Source organism: Drosophila suzukii, chromosome X, assembly GCF_043229965.1.
Source record: "Drosophila suzukii chromosome X, CBGP_Dsuzu_IsoJpt1.0, whole genome shotgun sequence".
Taxonomy (NCBI): Eukaryota; Metazoa; Arthropoda; class Insecta; order Diptera; family Drosophilidae; genus Drosophila; species Drosophila suzukii.
In genome coordinates this window covers 11480954-11500658 of record NC_092084.1, presented here as the reverse complement: position 1 = coordinate 11500658, position 19705 = coordinate 11480954, and the positions used below count along the sequence as shown (strand labels likewise).

General features: G+C 46.5%; 4 protein-coding genes across 5 annotated transcripts in view; 2 read left to right on the top strand and 2 right to left on the bottom strand.

The window, feature by feature from the left end:
* Positions 1-85: 85 nt before the first annotated feature.
* On the top strand, positions 86-7706 carry LOC108006523 (inositol polyphosphate-4-phosphatase type I A). 2 transcript variants are annotated; one of them, XM_036820422.3, is made up of 9 exons: positions 88-403; positions 593-725; positions 858-1016; positions 1084-1383; positions 1926-2462; positions 2624-3173; positions 3548-4862; positions 5034-5767; positions 7168-7706. In XM_036820422.3, the coding sequence occupies exons 2-9, from the start codon at positions 605-607 to the stop codon at positions 7298-7300; spliced, it is 3849 nt and encodes a 1282-aa protein (XP_036676317.2). In that variant the 5' UTR covers positions 88-403; positions 593-604; the 3' UTR covers positions 7301-7706. The 2 variants fall into 2 exon arrangements, with proteins under 2 accessions (XP_065723661.2, XP_036676317.2); XM_065867589.2 differs by lacking the exons at positions 858-1016; positions 1084-1383 and having other exon boundaries at positions 86-403.
* Positions 7609-9298, bottom strand: mRpL38 (mitochondrial ribosomal protein L38). Its single transcript, XM_017070094.4, has 5 exons — positions 9071-9298; positions 8863-9018; positions 8434-8791; positions 8076-8374; positions 7609-8014 (listed from the first exon to the last, which is right to left on the bottom strand). Exons 1-5 carry the CDS (start codon positions 9219-9221, stop codon positions 7728-7730), a joined length of 1251 nt encoding a protein of 416 aa, XP_016925583.2. The 5' UTR covers positions 9222-9298; the 3' UTR covers positions 7609-7727.
* A 563-nt stretch (positions 9299-9861) lies between these two features.
* Positions 9862-12658, top strand: LOC108006558 (tenascin). The gene is made up of 2 exons (XM_017070088.4): positions 9862-10383; positions 12031-12658. Exons 1-2 carry the CDS (start codon positions 9918-9920, stop codon positions 12594-12596), a joined length of 1032 nt encoding a protein of 343 aa, XP_016925577.2. The 5' UTR covers positions 9862-9917; the 3' UTR covers positions 12597-12658.
* Positions 12571-19705, bottom strand: part of Prp16 (ATP-dependent RNA helicase l(1)G0007) — a 27423-nt gene continuing 20288 nt past the window's right edge. The window contains exons 3-5 of the mRNA XM_017070089.4: positions 13573-14485; positions 13363-13504; positions 12571-13297 (exon numbers count right to left, since the gene is read on the bottom strand). Coding sequence (XP_016925578.3) covers positions 12700-13297; positions 13363-13504; positions 13573-14485 — 1653 coding nt within the window. The 3' untranslated portion in view covers positions 12571-12699. The remainder of the gene's footprint in view (positions 13298-13362; positions 13505-13572; positions 14486-19705) is intronic.

Genomic DNA, 19705 nt, shown 5'->3' with positions numbered 1-19705 from the left:
AATAATTGCTTGCTTTAATTTTGAAATTCAATCGAATAACGATACTTTCCATTCGATACTCACGACGGAGTGTTGGCCACCTCTAGTACCTCCAGCGCTTCACAACACTGGCTGTGGCAGAACAGCAGAATCTATTTTCCAATAAGAAGCTTCGCTTGCGCTTATCAATTGCCAAACTAAATTTAATCAGTTCGTAATTACTAACTAGTAATCAGCAAGATCTAAGCGCGGAGCGGAGCAAGTGACTCCCCGGGGAGCGACGGATGAGCCAGCTCCAGGAGAGGGGGAATCGCCGCCAGCTGTGCAGCAGCAGCAAGAACACCAACAACAACAACAACAATATCGAGGTCGCAGGACCAAAAGGGCAAAAAAGGAGGTGGAGGAGGCGGCGCAGGAGCAGGAGGTATGTATCTGTGTGTGCCTGGCCAGCAGCCCATCAGCCCATCCGAGCCACGCCCACTGGGCACGTACACGGCGCCGTGTAATTGCGGTGAATTATTGATGTGGCTCGCCTTTTCTGCGGGCGTGCCAGTCCATCTTTGGAGTTCGCTAATCGAGTGGGTTTCCATTTTATATATCCCTCTCCATCCAGTGACCAGTAGCCATGCGCTTTAACAAGCCCGAACTGAACTCCCTGGCCAGCAATCCAGCGACGCGATTCGACAAGGAGGGCCTGCTCATCATCATCGACCGCCAGGAGGGCTTCCTGTGGCGCTCCAGCGAAGGTAAGCCCCCTCATGGCCACCTGCACTGGCACTCAGTAGCCCCATTCCCCATCCCCATCTCGCACCACCTGCAATCCCCACCAGGCACCTGGCTTATGCACACTCCATATATGTATATTCTACCGCCCACAGTCAGAGTTGAACGTTGGTGTAAACTGCGTGGCAATTTACTGTTCTACCTCAAGGATAAGGACCCCAAGTCAGCGGTGGCCGGCCTCCTGGTGCTGGAGAACTGTCGTCCGCGCATCCAGAATGAGGAGCCCGAACCCGAGGGCTATGTGTTCGATCTAGGTGAGTGGTTAACCCTAAAAAAAACCCTTCTAGTTAATTGATTTTCTTTACCCTATTCGGTTGACAGACTTCAAGGACAGCTCGTCGGAGCGTTTCATAGCCCGCTCGTCGGCCGAACGCCAGGCCTGGGTGCAGTGCATCGAACAGGCCTCCAGCGAGAGGCTGAACCTGCTCATCCGCCAGCTGAAGGAGCAAATTCAAGCCCAGAGTCGCCAGACGAACGTTGCTGGAACAGCCAGTACAATGGGCAATCACATTGACCTGGGCATGCCCCTGGAGCAGCAGGTCAAGGAGCAACTGCAGCTGCATAGCGCGCCGGCGGAGGAGTCCACTGCCGCGCCCACGGAGGAGGCGGCGCCGTTTGAAGGTGATCTTATACAGTTCTAACCCCAAAAAAAACACCCAACAATCAGGAGGCGCGGAGGTCGTTACTGTTTTTAGTTATGTTATGTCCACATATTACACCCATCCGCACCAGCACTCCAAACCTCATCCAATCCTCTCGCTCACTTCCATGCACCCAATGTACATCTACACAAACATCCGGTTTATCGCCATTCGATTCCATTTTGGGCAACCAAAAGCGCTTCGCTTGCCAAAAAAATAAGAAAACACAAAACATTCTGCATACATTATTATTATTAATCTAATCCTAACCGGAGGTGATGCCTTATTTGTTGTACTTTTATGTGTGTAATCCCAGGGGAATTGGAGGTGGAATTTAGTCCATGTGATGCAATTGAAAAATATGAATTTATTCTTGGAATAAACTTTGTTTTGCTAATGAATTTAAACGGAATTGCCTGTTGTTTGTTATTTGATCCCCACCGCTTTAGCTGTTCCGTGCTGTACCCGAACCTCCCAACCTCCATGATTTCACCCGGTGTACTCTCTATCTTGCACTTTCAGAACTGGATCTCTCGGAGCTGCCCATTTGCGAGACGGCCCTCTCCTGTGATAGCCTGCCTTTGGACACTGTGGGGCGAGCGCCGAACCCACAGGTCGTATGCTCACTGCTGCCGGCGGCTGGAGAGGATTGCCTGTGGCGGGAGCATGCCCGCACCGAGCTGCAGGAGCGGACACGCAGTCCGCAGTTTCTGTGCACCATGCGCTTCCAGCGCAGCGCCGGCTTCTCGGCCGGCACACGGCTGCGCTTCAGCGTCTTCGATGTCCGCGAACGGCTGACGCTCACCGCACTGCCGCTGGGCCACGCCGAGGTGGCCCTGGGCGTCATCCAGGACACCAGCCGGTTGCGCCTGCCGCTCACATCGCCGCGCGGCGAGTGTGGCTTCATCACGCTGGCCTCCTGGTCGCCCGACGCCGCCGTGGAGCCCGGCCAGTCGGGGAACGGACCGCCGCGCTCTAGCACGCAGCTCTTCGATGGATCGGGATCGGGAACAGGATCAGGTTCAGCCGCCACGGGAGCCACCACAAGCAGCAGACGAGGTGAGATGCAAAGAAGCTATAGATAAGTTCGATCTAGGGAAACGTCCTTTAAAGGATAATTTTGTCATGTAATTATTAATATAAAATGATCCGAACACATCACATGTAATTAAGACCTTTGAAAAATATCGACTATATGTATCTCCATCTTTGATCCCCAGCCCATCGTCGCACCCAGTCGCTGCCGCCGAAGCTGGGAGTCCGGCTGTTTGTGCCCCAGCAGTGTGGCCTGCAGCGGGTGTGCTCCAATCCTCGCCTGCGCACCTACCGGCTGAACTCCTCCCTGGGCGCCGACATCAGTGTCCAGGAGACGCTGCTGGAGTCCCGTCTGTGCTGCCAACTGCCTCAGCAACTGCTCTCCATATGGATTCAGCGCGAGAAGGAGCTGCTGCAGGAGATCTCTGGGATGGGCGAGCTGAGCGGCGAGTGGCGCTGGCGGCAGATGAACCTACTGGAGGAGCACCTGCGCCTGCTCAAGGACTACTCGCAGGCCAAACAGAATATCCAGCAGTTGGCCCGCGACGGCGTCGCCTTCAAGCGCTCCTCGGCGAAGGCCGACGAGTCGCTGGAGTTCCTGCCGGTCAACTTGCATGTGCAGCGGATGTGGGCCCAGAACGACACGATGCAGCGACGTGGTCTCCTGGACGTGGTCACCGTGGGCGCCTTCACGCGGCACGATGCCAAGGGTCGCAAGTGCGGTGGCCTCATCAAGTGAGTGGTGGATGATATTCATACAAAAGAGTTATCCCTCATAATTTAGTAAAGTTTTAGAGAAAGGTTTCAAAATCAGCAGGAATCTAAAGAATTCGCGTGAAAATAAGTCGGAATTTATAAGAAAGATAATTGTAGAAATATTTTTATTGCCAAGAACTTCGCTCTTCCTTAGATAAAAAGGACGTGATTATTATTTGTAACCTATTCAATCTTTAAGAAAATTCTACTACTTTAGAGATAAATTTTATAATCAGCCGGAATCTGAAGAATTCTCTTGGAAATAAGAACGATTTCATAGGAGTTTAATATTTTTTATAACTTAGCAATGTAATAAGAGTGATCTCTAATGATTGGCTTTCCCTTTCCTCTAGGCTCCTGCAGGAGAGCAAGTCCTGGAAGCTGGAGCAGAGCAACGCGTGCAAGGTGCAGGCGGCCAACGATGCCGTGCAGGCCACCAAGCAGCTGCGCAAGGAGATCGTCGAGCTGATGTCGCAGCTCCTCCAGTTGGCCAGCCGGCGCAGCTCCAAGGACATGATGCCGCTGTGCAACCAGATGGTGACCCGCACGCGCACGCTGCTCAACATCTGGGAACCGAGCATTGTGGAGGAGGCGGTGGCCTTCATCGAGCGCCATCGCATCATCGAAGAGCCGGAGAATGTCCTAATGGAGCCGATGTCGCCTTTCCGCAAGATCACGCAGCAGCTAACGGCCTTGGAGCTGAAGTCGCCGGAGCTGGAGGACTTTGCCACACCGGTGGTGGCGCCACCGGATCTTTGGCCACGTGGTCAGCCGCCGCTGATGCGTTCGAACAGCTGGCATCCGAGCAATAGCTCTCCCTCCAGCTCGCTTGACATCAGGGCCATTGATTCGCTGCAGCATGTGGTCAAGTGCTACAACGATCACTTGCGCAGTTTGGAGCAGAGCGGAAATCCTCGCCAGGCCGAGGAGGAGGAGGCCACATATCAGTCGCTGCCGCTGGCCTGGCATACGCAATCGCCTCCGGATGCTACCACTTCCGCCCATGTGCCAGATCCGCCAGCTGCTCCATCCGTACTGCAGCTAATCGATCTGGACGAGATCGGGCGACGGGCGCAGCGGCATCAGCATCACCAGCCGCCAGCCGGTTTTCTGGACACCAAGCTGATGAGCTCGTCGCCGTCGGCCAACTACTACCGGCCCACGGAGGAGCCGGAGCCCCTGGATCTCACCCAACTGAACATCGAGGCGAGCGTGATGTGCCTAGTCAGCAAGCTGAAGTTCTTCTGCGGTCGCTGCGACAGTCCTGCCATCCGGCTGCGTCATCCGAAGGTGCCAATCAAGCGGGAGGGATTCGCGGTGGCTCCACAACAGGCGCCGGACGTGATCGCCGCTCCGGCAGCAGCCAAGCAGGCTCCGAATCTCGAACTGGATCTCAAGCCGTCGGCGGCAGGGTGTGGATTCAGTTCCGGAGCTGTGCCCGTGCCCGTCAAGAAGGGCAACAAGTTCACCGACGGCCTGGATCTCTCGATGACCACGGACTGGGCGGCGGAGCTGAGGCCCAGCATGCGGAAGCTTCGCCACGCCATGGATCGTCTCCTGAAGACCGCCCGGCTGATGCACTCGGTGCAGCGACTGCAGCAGGACATGCGCTGCAACAGGATCCAGGCGAGCATCATGTACCGCAGGGACGTCTGCTTCTCCCAGGCGGTAAGGATTAAATTGATATATTGAAACCCATAATTAAATTATCTAAATAGGAGTATCCTCCCAGATAACCATCTTGTAAAAAGTAAAATTCCTCATTTTCTAAGCAATCCTGTGTGGGAAACCTATTTTGTAATGTTGAAAGTCTCACACCGCTCTCCTTGTTATTTTCAGCTAACCGCTCTGGTCAGCTCCCTGATGCTCCGGCTGTGGGGCAGCGAGCTGGACATGGGCTACCTGGTGATGCTCCGTGACCTGGGTCCGCTGGCCTACTTCGAGGGACTGTTGACGCTGTACGGGAATGAGGCGGACATGTGGAGCGACATGTGCATCGCCATCGAGGACCTGTCCGCAGTCAGCTTCCAGCTGGTGCGTGCCCAGGGTGATGCAGCTTTGGCGCCCATGCCCCGGATCACCGGATCGCGGCAGGCACTGGAGGTGCAGCTCCCCGTGCCGGAGCACTCGCTGCCCGGCAACGGCACCTCCATCTCGTTCAAGATCACGCCCGTCTTCTTCAACATCGGCATCAATGAGAAGGCCAGCTTCGCCGAAACCCTGGGTCAGACTAAGGAGCAGCATCGGTCCAACTGGGACAATTACCTTCGTTTGAGCCAGTACTTTGGTCGGTATCGAAAGCTGGGACTCGGCTCCGTGGACGCCGGCGAGTCGCTGCAGTCGCTTCTCGGCTTCATGGAGCAGCAGCTGCGGGCCAATGTCTCCAAGAACGTGAAGATCCTGCACCTGGCCGAGGACGCCTGCCGGCTGATGGACGGCCTGCGGTTCACCTCCTGCAAGAGCGCCAAGGACCGGACCGGAATGGCGGTGACCCTGGAGCAGTGTCGCGTCCTGGTGCGCGAGTTCCAGCTGCCGGCCAAGCATGTGCCCTACGCACTCAGCACCATGCGAAGGTGAGTTTGGGAATGGGATTAGATTTACCCTTTTCTTTTATTTCAATGTATTAAACCCTCGATGAAACCAGGTTTTGAAACCAGCAGGGAACTAAAGAATTCGCGTGACAATAATAGATTCACATAAAATGTATACCTATAGAAAAATAGGTTTCAAGACAATTCCTTTTCCTCCTTAGGTCAGTTTTTTATTTTCAGAGGAAAACGTATAAAAAATTTTAACCTGACAAAAATTTGATTTAAAAATTCAGTTTTTTGGCTTCCAAAACAAAAGTATTTGTCAGAACGAGGAATGTCATACCTCGCTGAGCTCGTTGCTTAATTTCCAATCGATTGGCATTCTAACCTGAAAATTTTTCATTTTTTGCCATTTTTCGAAAAAGTGTGATGAAACCCCTACAAAAAATGAGAAAATTGGTAAAAAAAATAAATTTTCCTAAAAATGATTAGGATCGTTAGCATTTTAAGCAAGCTGTTCAAAACAGTCGGTTTTTTAGCTATACGCCTTAATTTGGCTGAGCTACGATGTAAAAAGCGAAAAAAAATATCTCATTTTTGACAAAAATCTGAATTTCGTATTTTTGGCAAAAATTTAAACCCTTTTTTTCACCAAAAAAGTTCAGTTTTTTGGCTTCCATAACAAAAGTATATGTCAGAATGAGGAATGTCATACCTCGCTGAGCTCGTTGCTTAATTTCCAATCGATTGGCATTCTAACCTGAAAATTTTTAATTTTTTGCCATTTTTCGAAAAAATGTGATGAAACCCCTACAAAAAATGAGAAAATTGGTAAAAAAATAAATTTTTCTAAAAATGATTAGGATCGTTAGCATTTTAAGCAAGCTGTTCAAAACAGTCGGTTTTTTAGCTGTACGCCTTAATTTGGCTGAGATACGATGGAAAAAGCGAAAAAAAATGTCGCATTTCTGACAAAAATATGAGTTTTGTATTTTTGGCAAAAAATTGAATCCTTTTTTTCGACATAAAAATTCAGTTTTTTGTCTGCCAAAACAAAAGTATAAGTCAGAATGAGGAATGTCATACCTCGCTGAGCTCGTTGCTTAATTTCCAATCGATTGGCATTCTAACCTGAAAATTTTTAATTTTTTGCCATTTTTCGAAAAAGTGTGATGAAACCCCTACAAAAAATGAGAAAATTGGTAAAAAAATAAATTTTCCTAAAAATGATTAGGATCGTTAGCATTTTAAGCAAGCTGTTCAAAACAGTCGGTTTTTTAGCTATACGCCTTAATTTGGCTGAACTACAATGGAAAAAGCGAAAAAAAATGTCGCACTTTTGACAAAAATCTGAATCTCGCATTTTTGACAATTTATTTTGACTTAATTTAAGACGATGTAAACCATAAGACAATGTATCCCTTTCTTCAATTTCATTTCAGTGAGGGAACGCGGATGGACAACGTACTCAAGAATATTGGGAAGCGAAAGTATGCCTTCAATCGAACTCAGGTCTCTTTTCTGCCGGCCATGTACAGGCCGCCAGTTGGCAGCTACGGCAAGGCGCAGACTTAAGGATCCACTGGGGATCCCCTTCCTAATGTCCAACTGAAGTACTTAACGAACAGACACAAGCTGGACAACTTAACAACGATACATATTATGCATGTATCAGCAGAGGAAAACAAAACAAAACGTATAAAACAGTGCCAAAAATACATACAAAAACAATTTAACCAATTTTGTGCGAGGCAAGCAAAAAACAAGCGAATAGGTAACTAATTAAATTAGCACATTAAAGGAGAATCTTCCGGACAATTGTTAAAGCATCACACGATTCCATAGTACGTCCCCTTCCCATATTTATTTAGGCTATATCCAAGTAGTTGTAGTTTGCAGATGAGGCAACCGTGTACTTTAGCGACTCATGTACTTCCAGTGAATAAAAAACGAACTTGTTAACCACTATTACACACACAAACTTAACAACATTCGGTATCCCCTAATAGTCCTGCACCCGCCCGGTGCCCAGACGCTGCTTCCGGATCTCGGTCTTCAGCCACGAGGGTACATCTCGTATGGGATGGGCGTTGGGGAAGCGAAGAGGCTGCTCCGGTCCCTCGAAGGGATGTGTTTTGGCCAGCTTGCGCTCCAGGTATTCCTTGTTGACCTGCTTCTGGTCGCGGTGCTTGTCCATGTACAGATTGAAAGGCTGCTTCAGCGGGAAGAACTTCTGGTCGGCCAGATACGGCTTCGGGAAGTCGTACTCATAGACGGGTTCCTTGCGTTCTGCATAATGGATGCAAAATATAAGTATATGCTCCTCTTGATGCATCACATTCCAACTCACTTAAGACATCGTGGTAGAACTGCGTCAACGACTCATCCCAGTTGGTCTGATAGAAGGCCAGGCCAGCGGGCGTGAGTTGCTCCTGGTGCTGGCGATAGAAGTCCAGGGTGCTGAAGGTGCGCTTCTCCAGGTTGCTGTAGTCGCCAGTGGCCAGCTGATAGGAGCCGAGATCCAAACGCGCCTGCTGCTTGTAAAGCACAAAGACCATACGCTGGTAGCCCAAGCCGCGTGGCGGGAACGGTGGCAGATACTCGGCTAGCACTTCACCATCGCTCACCTTGCCATTGGGTATGTTGGCACTGCAAAAAGGGCCATAGATAAGGATCTATAAGTCATTATAGCGGCGTACTAATCTTACATGAACCAGTGCAGGCACTCGGCCTTGCCATTTGTATAGTGCGCATCGGGATTGCTGGCCACCAGAGTCCAGAAAGTGTCCTGGCCGGCGGGTTGACCCGTGATGGGATCCAGCTGGCCCTCGAAGCTGATCTGCGGCGCCTTGGTCGCCTCCGCCGGCTTGATCACGTTGCCATTGTAGACGGGGGCCAGGCTGTCGCCTTCCAGTTGGTAGTTTATGCTGAGCGGCACGCGGGGCACAAAGTAGGCGCTGCCGAAGAGGTGCTCAAAGATGCCGTAGTGATCGGCCAGCAGGCGGAGATCGTGCTGCCCGGTGGTCTTGACATAGGTGCGCTGCACCTGCTCCAGGTCGATGATCACTAGGGAAGGATTGAAGATGGAGGAACACAGTGAGCAGCTGTCGTCCATGATTCTCCGCATAGCTACTCACGCTTGTTGCTGCGCGCCAGCTGCTCCAATTGCTTGCTGGTCCGCTGGGCCTTCAGGTGCTCCAGCCGCTTCTTCAGCTGTGCCGAGCGCGACTCCTTCAGCTGCGGAAAGCCAATGTTGATGCGGGCCACCACCTCCGGATCCGTGGCCGTCTCCTCTGCGGGCAGAAGCCGGTGAAAAGGTGAGCCAAAGTGGTTACATCAACCTACCTCGCACCCGCTGTTCCAGGGAACGGGCCACGCCGGGCGCCTTGCCGCGGATGGTGTGCCCTTGCCGGGTGGCGGCCACCAGGACGCCGGCCTGGGCACCACGCAAGCCCGGATTCAGGCCGCTTTTCATTAACAAATTACTGAACGACATGGTGTTTTGTAATTTGCTCCGCGTTTTTATTTTTTGCCTTTTTCAGGGCTGCCAGACAAACGACGGAGTGTTGCCAGACCGCCAGTCAGCTGATTTTTATCGAATATCTCTCAATGAACTTTTAACGGTAAATGAATAATAAATCGTTTTTGAAAAAGGAATTCAAAACTATATAGAAAAAAATAAAAAAGGCTAAGCAAAATTATAAAATTTTAAAAGCAAACTCATTTTGCTTCATAAATTTTAGTCATGTTTTTTTTAATGCAATTCTACACCTATATATACTACTAGAATTTAAGAGTGGCTATCTATGTACCTTATAATAATCTTGGCATATCATTATTTGAATTATTTAGTTGTAAAAAGACAACTGGAGACTAAAATCTAAGCATTATTATTTATTATTACCATATTGACGCATTCATATGATATAAATATAAGGGATTTTAAACCCAGCACAGTGATATCATAAATAAGATGTTTAAAAGCTTAGGCACATTTCGGAAATGAGGATGTTTTTCTCTCAAAAAGAAAGAGATCTGTGTGGAAAAAGGACAAAATGGCAGCACTGATATGATCTAATCCGATGATCGATCGATAGGCATGACATTTTCGAGCCGAGCTTTCTAACGGTCCCGAAGTAACGGTTTGATTCCACTGCAGTTGGGAAACGTGCGTCCACCGAAGTGAATTAAAATGCAGGTGATGCACAGCTGGATCCTGATGCTGCTGGCCGGATTCCCGGCAGCTGGCCGGGCGGAGGACCTGCTGGAGCTGTCCTGCAGCTCGGATGCACAGTGCGCCCAGTTCGAGCGGGCTCGGTGCCTGGACATGGCCTGCATCTGCACGGCACGTGGCTCCGGGCAGCGGGTGCCCTGTGAGCCGTTGGAGGAGAAGCTAACCAACATCGTGGGCGGCCCGTGTCCCTGCCTCATGCCCAACGCCCTGTGCCATACCAAGTGGGAGCAGTGCCTCTGCTCTGAGGGCCATGTGCCCAGCGAGGACCGGAGGCGCTGCCTGCCGCAGGTGGTCCCGCTGGGCGGCGCATGTGAGTTCCCGCGGCAGTGCCAGTTGGCGGATCGCTTCAGCACCTGCTCCGGTGGCCTGTGCCTCTGCCCCACCCACTTTGAACTCCACGAGGGACACTGTCTGGCTGTATTGCGTGAGTACATTGAGAGAAATCACCAATTAAGTTCCCAGGGAAACTTTATATAATATGTTTTTTTTATATCCCCACCAAAAAACTTGAAGATTATTTATGTACATTCTTTTTTATCCAGACCAAAAAAAATATTAATTATATATATTTTTTATATCCCGCCTAAAGAAACTTAAAAGGTAATTTAAAGTTATAATCTTTAATACATTGTAACGATATGATTATTAAAAATTCCCTGAAGCAGATGACTCATCTAGAGTCGTGAGTCTAACTTAACCCATCTACAAATTATCAATCTAAGGCCAAGGTTATAGAAATTGCAAAGGTACAGATAAGAAATAGAACGTTCACTGCGAGAATCATATTTGCACTAAAAAAAAGAGGTAATTAATTGTTCAAATACCTAATAGAAAACAAGGAAGAACGCTATAGTCGAGTACCTCGACTATCAGATACCCGTTACTCAGCTAAATGGAGATATGCAAGCAGCAAAGCGAGATTAAAATGCGCCACCTACCGGCGGTATACAGATTTAAGCGTTATGGGCGTTAGAGTGGGCGTGGCAAATTTTTTTTTGGATCAATCGATAGGTATCGACGAGACCAATACATTTCAGTTACAATTTTTTATCTAGCATGAAAATTGTGGGCGTCACAGGTTTTTGCGGTTTGTGGGCGTTAAAGTGGGCGTGGCAAACTTTTTTTTGAGTCAATCGATAGGTAATGACGAGACGAATACATTTCAGTTAAAATTTTTTATCTAGCATAAAAATTGTGGGCGTCACAGGTTTTCGCGGTTTGTGGGCGTTTAAGTGGGCGTGGCAAACTTTTTTTTAGGTCAATCGATAGGTATTGATGAGAACATTACATTTCAGTTAAAATTTTTATTCTAGCATCAAAACTGTAGGAGCCACAGTTTTGGGCGGTTTGTGGGCGTTAGAGTGGGCGTGGCACTCTACTGAAACAAACTTGCGCTGCGCAGGAATCTCAGGAATCTGCGTGCCTAATCCCAGTATTGTAACTCTCATAGTTTCCGAGATCTCAGCGTTCATACGGACAGACGGACAGACGGACAGACGGACAGACGGACAGACGGACAGACGGACAGACGGACAGACGGACATGGCTAGATCGACTCGGCTAGTGATCCTGATCAAGAATATATATACTTTATGGGGTCGGAAACGCTTCCTTCTGCCTGTTACATACTTTCCGACGAATCTAGTATACCCTTTTACTCTACGAGTAACGGGTATAACTACTTTATTCCAACTCGCTCTATAATATTGGACTTTAATTTCAAAAATTTCTACTTTTTCCAAGTTTTTTCAGTTCTAGAGCACGAAATACCCAATGAATTCCAACACTAATCTACAATTAGAAATATAATATTTTTTTTTATTTAAATATTGTTTAAAAAAAAAATTCTGTAATTTTTTATTGATATAGGGGTCTTACTTCAGAACACAATACCATTAATAACCTTTAAGTTAGTGTTATTCCAATTAAAATCATTCAAAATAGTAAAGATAAAGCAGTTATTCCCAATATATAAAGCTTATCAAGCTAAAAAAATATTTTTTGAGACATTTTTTGCTTGAAAATGTTTTTCTTTTGTAATTTAAATTTATCCATCTCCCTATCTCCGCAGAATCCAGATGCACCATGGACAAGCACTGCGGCAGCTGCGGAGCCTCCATTTGCCTGACCGAGTTGGGCAAGTGCGGCTGTGCCGAGAACTTCGTGCACAACCACAACATGACCAAGTGCATCGCGGGATCCGCCTTCGGCGACAGCTGCGAGCACAGTTCACCATGCAAGATCAACCTGGGAGCCGGTGGCCGGTGCCTGGATCACCAGTGCGTCTGCGGACCGCAGTACTACCCCAAAAGGGTAGTCAACGAGGTGTCCAATGAGGTGGAGTACCCCGAGGATATCAGCAATCGGGAGCGGATCGCCTGCGAGCCCATCGTGCCCTTCGGAGCACTCTGTCACCACGACGGCGAGTGCCGGATTAAGCCCATGCAGCAGGCAAATGCCACGTCATCTGCATCCGCACCCGCTCCCATGGTCTGCAAATGGGGCGAGTGCACCTGCAGTTCGACCCATCGACTGGAGGAGAACAAGTGCATCTTTGTGGAGAATGGCGCCATGTATCCTCAACTAGCGGGCACCTTAGCCCTTCTCTGTCTTCAGTTTATAATGTTTCTTTATTAGGATATATGTATAGCAAAAAAAACTTGTTGAACCTAAATGAATAGAACGAACGAAAGAACGAACGTTTTACACAGATGAATTCTGGCCGGGATCAGCCAGCTGCTCAAAGGCCAATCCTGGCCGGCGTGCGACGGGGCGTGGCATTGCCCGGCGTGGCGATCTCCTGCTTGGCAGCCAACTGCTCCTCCCGCTCGGCCGCCTGCTGCTTGCGCTCCTCCATCTCGTGCTGGGCCTTCAGCATCTGCTCTTCCATCTCCTTCAGGTGCTCCGCCGCCTGTTTCTTCTTCTCCCGCCCACTGCGACCCGACTCCTTGACGGAGAAGAACATGGGACCCAGCTCGGCCAGCCAATAGCCATCGACGGCGGTGGCACACTGCATATACTCCTTGGCGGTCATGATCAGTTCGTGGTAGACCACGTAGTCGGGCGTGGTGCCCAGTCCGTATAGAGCGGATGTGGGATGCAAATGGCAGGGCATACCCGTGCGCAGATTCACATATTCCCCGATGCCCTTGAGCCTGGCCGCCTGGTAGAAGTACGCCGAGCAGATGCACTTGCGCACAATGTCCCAGTCGGTGCCGCAGCTCTTCACGTTCAGGTTCTGCTGCGTCATGATGTCCTTCAGCTGCTGCCGCACCTCGCGTACCTTCCGCATCGCCTTGATGTGGATGAAGTGCTCGTTGCACCAGGACGAGCTGTAGCTGTGGGTGGGGAAGGAAAAGTAGAAAGGATTAGTAAGGCTCATTTCTAGCGAGGATTGACTTACTTGTTCTGGCGCCACTGCTGATAGACATTGAGGTAGGTCAAATGGTCCGACTCGGGCACTTGGAACTTCTCGCGTACTCCATCCGCCTCCTCCTCACGTCCCTTGGGTCGATAGAAAATCGAGGGCACGGACAACATGGAAACTATAAGGGAATGGATTGCATATATAGTTTGCTTTTATAATTAACCCCCTTTAACCTAGAACCCATACCTATAATCAGCACCTCGGCACTGCAGCCGATGCGACAGGCCACGATGAGCATCTGGCACTGGGGCGGATCCAGTGGGAACTCGGCCATCTGGCGGCCCAGCGTGGTCAGGGCACCGGTGTGGTCGAGGGCTCCCAGGATCCACAGCTGGTACAGTGAGTTGAGGATGTTGTCCTGGGGCGGCGGATCCATGAAGTGGAACTGCAGCAGATCGACGACGCCCAGCGACTTGAGCAGCAGCACTGTGTTGGCCAGATTGGTGCGCTGAATCTCCGGCACGGTGAGGGCCAGCAGCTCATCCTTGTACTGGCGCTGCGTGTACAACCGGAATGCCTGACCGGGTCCTGTGCGTCCGGCTCGACCGCTCCGCTGGTTGGCATTGGCCTGCGAGATGGGATAGATCTGCAGGGCGTCCATGCCGATGCGCGGATTGTAGACCTTCAGCTTGCAGTAGCCGGAATCGATGACGTAGATGATGCCATCGACGGTCAGCGAGGTCTCCGCTATATTCGTGGCCACCACACACTTGCGCACCCCATCGCCGGACTTCTGGAAGATCTTGGCCTGCAGATCCGAAGGCAGTTGGGAGTAAATTGGCAGGATACTCAGCACTGGAGCATTCTCAATCTCCGCCAGCCGCTCCTCGAGCACCTCGCACGTCACCTCGATGTCCTCCTGACCGGGCATGAAGATCAGCATGTCGCCCTCGTTGGGCGTCAGGTGGACCTGCAGCGCCTGCTTCACCGCCGACTCCACGTAATCCTCGCAGGTGTTCTTGCTGAACATCACGTCCACGGGAAAGGTGCGTCCCGGTATGGTGAACGTGGGCACGTTGCCGAAGAAGGTGGCAAACTTGGTCGAGTCCATCGTGGCGGAGGTCACGATCAGCTTCAGGTCATGTCGGCGGGCAACAATCTGAAAAAAAGAGGTTGTCTACGGTTAGTCATGCGCTTTATAGAGGGATATTATAGACCCTTCCCAAAATTAAGGATCATCTTCCAAATCAGGATTATAAAATAAGGTATTTGATTCTTATAAAATGTATAAATAATTTGAATAACGGATTCTAATTATGTAAAAATTACAAGTAACATTTTTTTTTTAGTTTTCATAAATAATACTTTATATAAAAACATTTTATAAATAACTGATACTTTCAATTTTATAAAAAAAAAGAAATAAATCTTGTTAATTCATTGTACGTTATTATTACGTTGAAAATAAAACTTATTACTAACATTTTTATTATGAAAACTAAAAAAATTAATTCAAAAATATTTGAATCCAATTGGTGAATTGCAAAAATCTACTAGGTATTGGATAACAGATCACGTTCCCTTCTTAACCTTAACAAGTTCCTGGTAGTTTGGTAGTAAAATCTTAAGTTCAGGATTTTCTTATCCAGTACTTTCTTATTTTTAACTTTAAAGACCCACTGTTTTAGAGTAAAACATAACGGAAGGAGGGGATTAATGACTTTTGCTCGGCATGGGACTCTTTTGATGGAGCAACGGGGGTCTTGAAAGGCGGCTAACGGTTACAAATGTGACCCACATCCCGTCCAGCTGTGTTTTGCAGTCGTTGACCCTGCAGTGGGTCAAGGCGTCTCAGTGACTAGGTGTCCTTAAAACTGCATAAAGATCGACTAAAAGATATCCTATGATTTATTATACTATAGACATAAGGGAGGCAGGTCATAATTCTGTGAGTAAATATGGAATTAGAATTGGGTTTAGAAAAATATGTGAATAAAACTTGACTATAAGAAAGAAAAGGACATCTTTAGAGTTCTTCACGATATCAGGTGTTCTACGATAACAAAATATTGGAATTTTTAAAGGTAGTTTAAAAACAATATCTCCCCCGACTTTACAAGTACTGGGTACGAAATCCCTGTTCTCGCTATTTCGTTTCGCGAGTCCTGCCTCCACAATCAAAAATTCACCACTCACAAAGGATGGGTGAGAAAAAGAGAGACTTCGGGCTGATAAACTTCGGGTTCATCTCGGCTCGTGGTTGATTTCGTTTTTTTTGGGCTGGGGGCTACGCTTTCAGGGGCGGTAAGATGGGATGAGGTGAATTCAAGGCGGACGTGACAACACACACGTAGGCGCTTTTAAAGAAATACCCAAGAAACCCAAGCGAATCGGATGAAAGCAGAGCTATAATAATGAGGGAGCAATAATGGTATTATATGGCATCTGGGTTAAAAGTTATAATATTTATTTTTTTAAGAATAGGTATTATTTTAGTTTGAATTGTACTTGACAAGGGTTACCTTCGTTGGGATATTAGTTTAAGTACATTTGTTTGTAGAAATAACTAACGTGGGAATGGAGTATGCGAAAGGTTATCGCCCTTACGCATAAAATATCATCGCGAAAATCTTTATTGTAGGATTCCCACCTAAGACCAGCAATATACTACAATGTCCACACAAACCCAACCGTTTCGGAATCAAAAGATATTACCTCATCCTATATCTATATCCAATTGCGTTTGCAATCCAATCTGAAATCAAATTCCATGCAAGCTGGTGCCAAGCAAACTGCGCACTAGAAGAACTTTCGCATTGCCCGCCTTGTCCAAGCACCCACCACCCACAGGTCCACATTTTACAACCCACTCGTAATGCGGTTTATTATGCAGCTTATCTACTTGCATATGATTCGCTCACATATGTATGCACAAATACGAGGTGGTTTATTTATGATGCTGCCGGATGGGGGCTATAGAAGGGGTATACGGAGAGTAGGTAATGGTAAAAGTAACAGACTAACGCAATCGTGCATCGGTTTCACTATCTCACTATCTCAGCAGATGACGTCAGGTGGGCGTTTACGGTCATTACGATAGCCAGTGCGATAACCGATAAACATACAATGCATACATGCATGCTTATCGCTCATTTGGCAATATAGGCGAAATTCTTCAAAAGATATTGCACGGATATAAATCATCATAGTATAATCTCAATCGCAATACCATAATGAGGGAAACAAACGTACCACCGGTATTGATAAAGAAACTTGAAAGGGAATCGTATTGACATCATAAAATAATCCTATCGAATTTGCTAGGTATGATCAACTAAATAAAAGTATCATGATAATATATAAAATCAGGTACATGTTTTACAGAGTTGTAAGTATTTTATTGTTTTACGGGGGCCACCGGTTTTATAACTTGCCAAAAGGTTTCTTTCTCTTCTGAGAGATAACGAATACCTTTTACAAGACCATTTAGCTGCACTTCTATTTTCACGAATTCCACTATCTAAAAGTCCTTATTTCCGGATGACGCCGTTTAATTGTCTTTTATCTCACTTCCCAATCACTATCTCAAGGTCGCTGATTAAACTAACGTCTCTGTGGTCATGTGTTTTACGAACCCACCCGCTAATCAGGTCTGAATTCGTATATAACACATTGTAAAATATTCAACCAAGTTAAACTATATACACTTTCGTATTAATATGCGATTTAGGCCAGCTGATAGGAGTGCAAATAATATAAAAATGCACGTAGACCGAGGGAACTTTCCGTTTCTTTTGAGTTATAGTACCAGATGATGTATGGGGGTTACGGCTCATTTGCCCGGGTCTTAGGCATTATTTCATCTGTCGCATCAGCCGTGACTAACCATTCCACACTGACTAAGATCACGAGCTTTATACTATATATCTGCATGAGTGGAACATTGTACTCGCAGACCAACTGATATTGGGGACTAATTCGATCGAAGTCGTAAAATAATATCAGCTAGAGCGCCACCTACATTTGTGGGCATTAGTGTGGGTTCGACAGTTTTAGATCCCGATAAGACCACTCGGGTTTAGGTTTCTAGGGTTTCTATTAAAATAATCGAATCGAGTGCACTTTTTCTTTCCAATTAGGTGCAGGGTTATCAATCACATGGGTAAACAAAACCCGCAATTTCATATCTTGTATTCATATGGCTCATTTGCACATGATCTTATTATAGAAACAGGAAGCTGGCGAGAAAACGAAATATAATTCGAGCAGATAATGCCCTTAAATATTCTCGATTGCCATTTAATCAACATGAAAACAGAGCCACAACAATAAAAACAAAAGCTGCGGAAAGAACACATCAATATGGGGATTGAAAATATATTTATATATTTGCCAGTGTGATATTGAGCAGGAAATTGCATGCACTTTTGCCAATCAAAAATGCCACGAATTTAATTTAAATAATTTTATTTTTCACAGGCACCTTGCCAAAAAGTTTCACGATGACAACAATCCATTTGCATCTACGAAAACATCGGCATCTCGACAAGCATTTGAGCATAAGATCCCAAAAATGATTGCCGAAATAAATAAAATTTCGTGAATTCTAGAGGAATGTGCATCCATTAAAAGGATATTGTGCTTTCAGTCCTATCTTCATTTTTGAAAGCGATCTCATCTGATAAATAATTAGTTATAATAATTATCAGACTTTTTGACCTCCCTGAAATCCCGGTACTAGCCCCCAAAACCGAAAACAGCAACCTTGTCGAAATTCCGGCAAACGTTTTCCTGGCGCCAACAGAATCGTGTGTATATATCTTTTTCTATGCGTGGCAAAATAAAATAAAAAAAAAAAGTGGTATATAAATTACAAATGTACGAAGCGTTTGTATGTTGGTAATTAAAAATGCCGCAGATGCAATTTACCGAGCGTTTGCATTGAGGCAAAAACGTTTTGCTCGAGGTTGCTGGATGCGAATTTGAACATTGGGATGGTGGATGGTGCGAGGTGGACGGTGGATGGGGGGATTTGGTGGGTGGCGCGTGAGTTATGCGAGTCTGATGAACCTCAGTTCCACTGATCCCGGCGAGACTTGAAAGATACACTCGATACGGATGGGTGTACAATGTGCGAATACAAATGTATGTATAGTCATATATTTCCATCTAACAGTCTTATACATACGAATATCTTTTCAATACTCCTTAATATGGTATTATAATTTTGGTAACTTAAGATTAAGATTGAAAACCTTTTAGTTTGACTGTTATTCAAAACGAAATTAAGAATATATAATTCACATTTATATAACATAATAAGGAACCGGTTCCGAGAAAATACCAAACATCCATTTTTAAATAATTATTTGAAACCATGCCATTATAATTATAACATTATAACATTTATAATTCTTTTGTATTTCACAATCTTAAAGTACTTTCAATTAAAAGAACTCATAGATTGACCAGCTTTAAACCAAAAACGATTACCTATATGTATTTCTATCTTTTATGATCTTTCACCATCTAAAAACCCTTATAACGAATATGGAAATCTGTTCAGGTCGTAAAATTCTTGTTAAAAAAGCTATTAAAAATGGCAGATTTTGAGAGTAAAAAAAAAATGGGAAAGTGGGTGATGAAAGGGGGTAAAAAGGGGAGTGAAGAAAAGTCCTGAGTGAGGAATTGAGAGCAAAAGAGAGAAAGAGAGAGAGTTGAACCAGCAGAATCGGCAAAAGAGAGAACCGAGTTTTGCAGTGTGGTGAGTTTTCAAGTTCTTTTGTTGTTGTTGTTGCCTTTGGCTTTTGGAGGTGTGGCGGCAACAACAATTTGCACGCGAGTGTGTGTGACGTAGTAGAGAGCAATTTATGGCATTTTGGCAAAAAACTACGAGCAAAACAAATAAACCGAGCGAATCGCACGATGTAAACAAAACAAGCAAAGATTCGCCAGAGAATAAAAAGAAAGCAAGAATTCAAAAACTGCCAAACGATTTGCAAGTCAACAAATTTCAATGAAAAAATATCAAAACAGTCACGAACTTTTGTATTTTTTTTTGTTTTGGCACCACCAACAAGTTGTGCAAAATAACAGAAAAATAAAATAAAATAAACAAACTTTTCTTCAATTTGCAGATGGCGAAGGTGAATACACTGCAACCAGCGAGAGAAACCAGAGAGATTGCCGCAGAGAGAGTCTTCGGCGGAAAGAGCATGTGGCAAAGAGAGCGAGAGCAAGAGGCGGCCGGCGAAATAAAAAATATTATTTATTTTTACACTCATAAAAAATTAATTTCACTAATTTGGTACAAATATGTACATTTTCATATTCAGCCAGCAAATTATGATGATCTTAGGAAAAATATTTTTAATTTTGG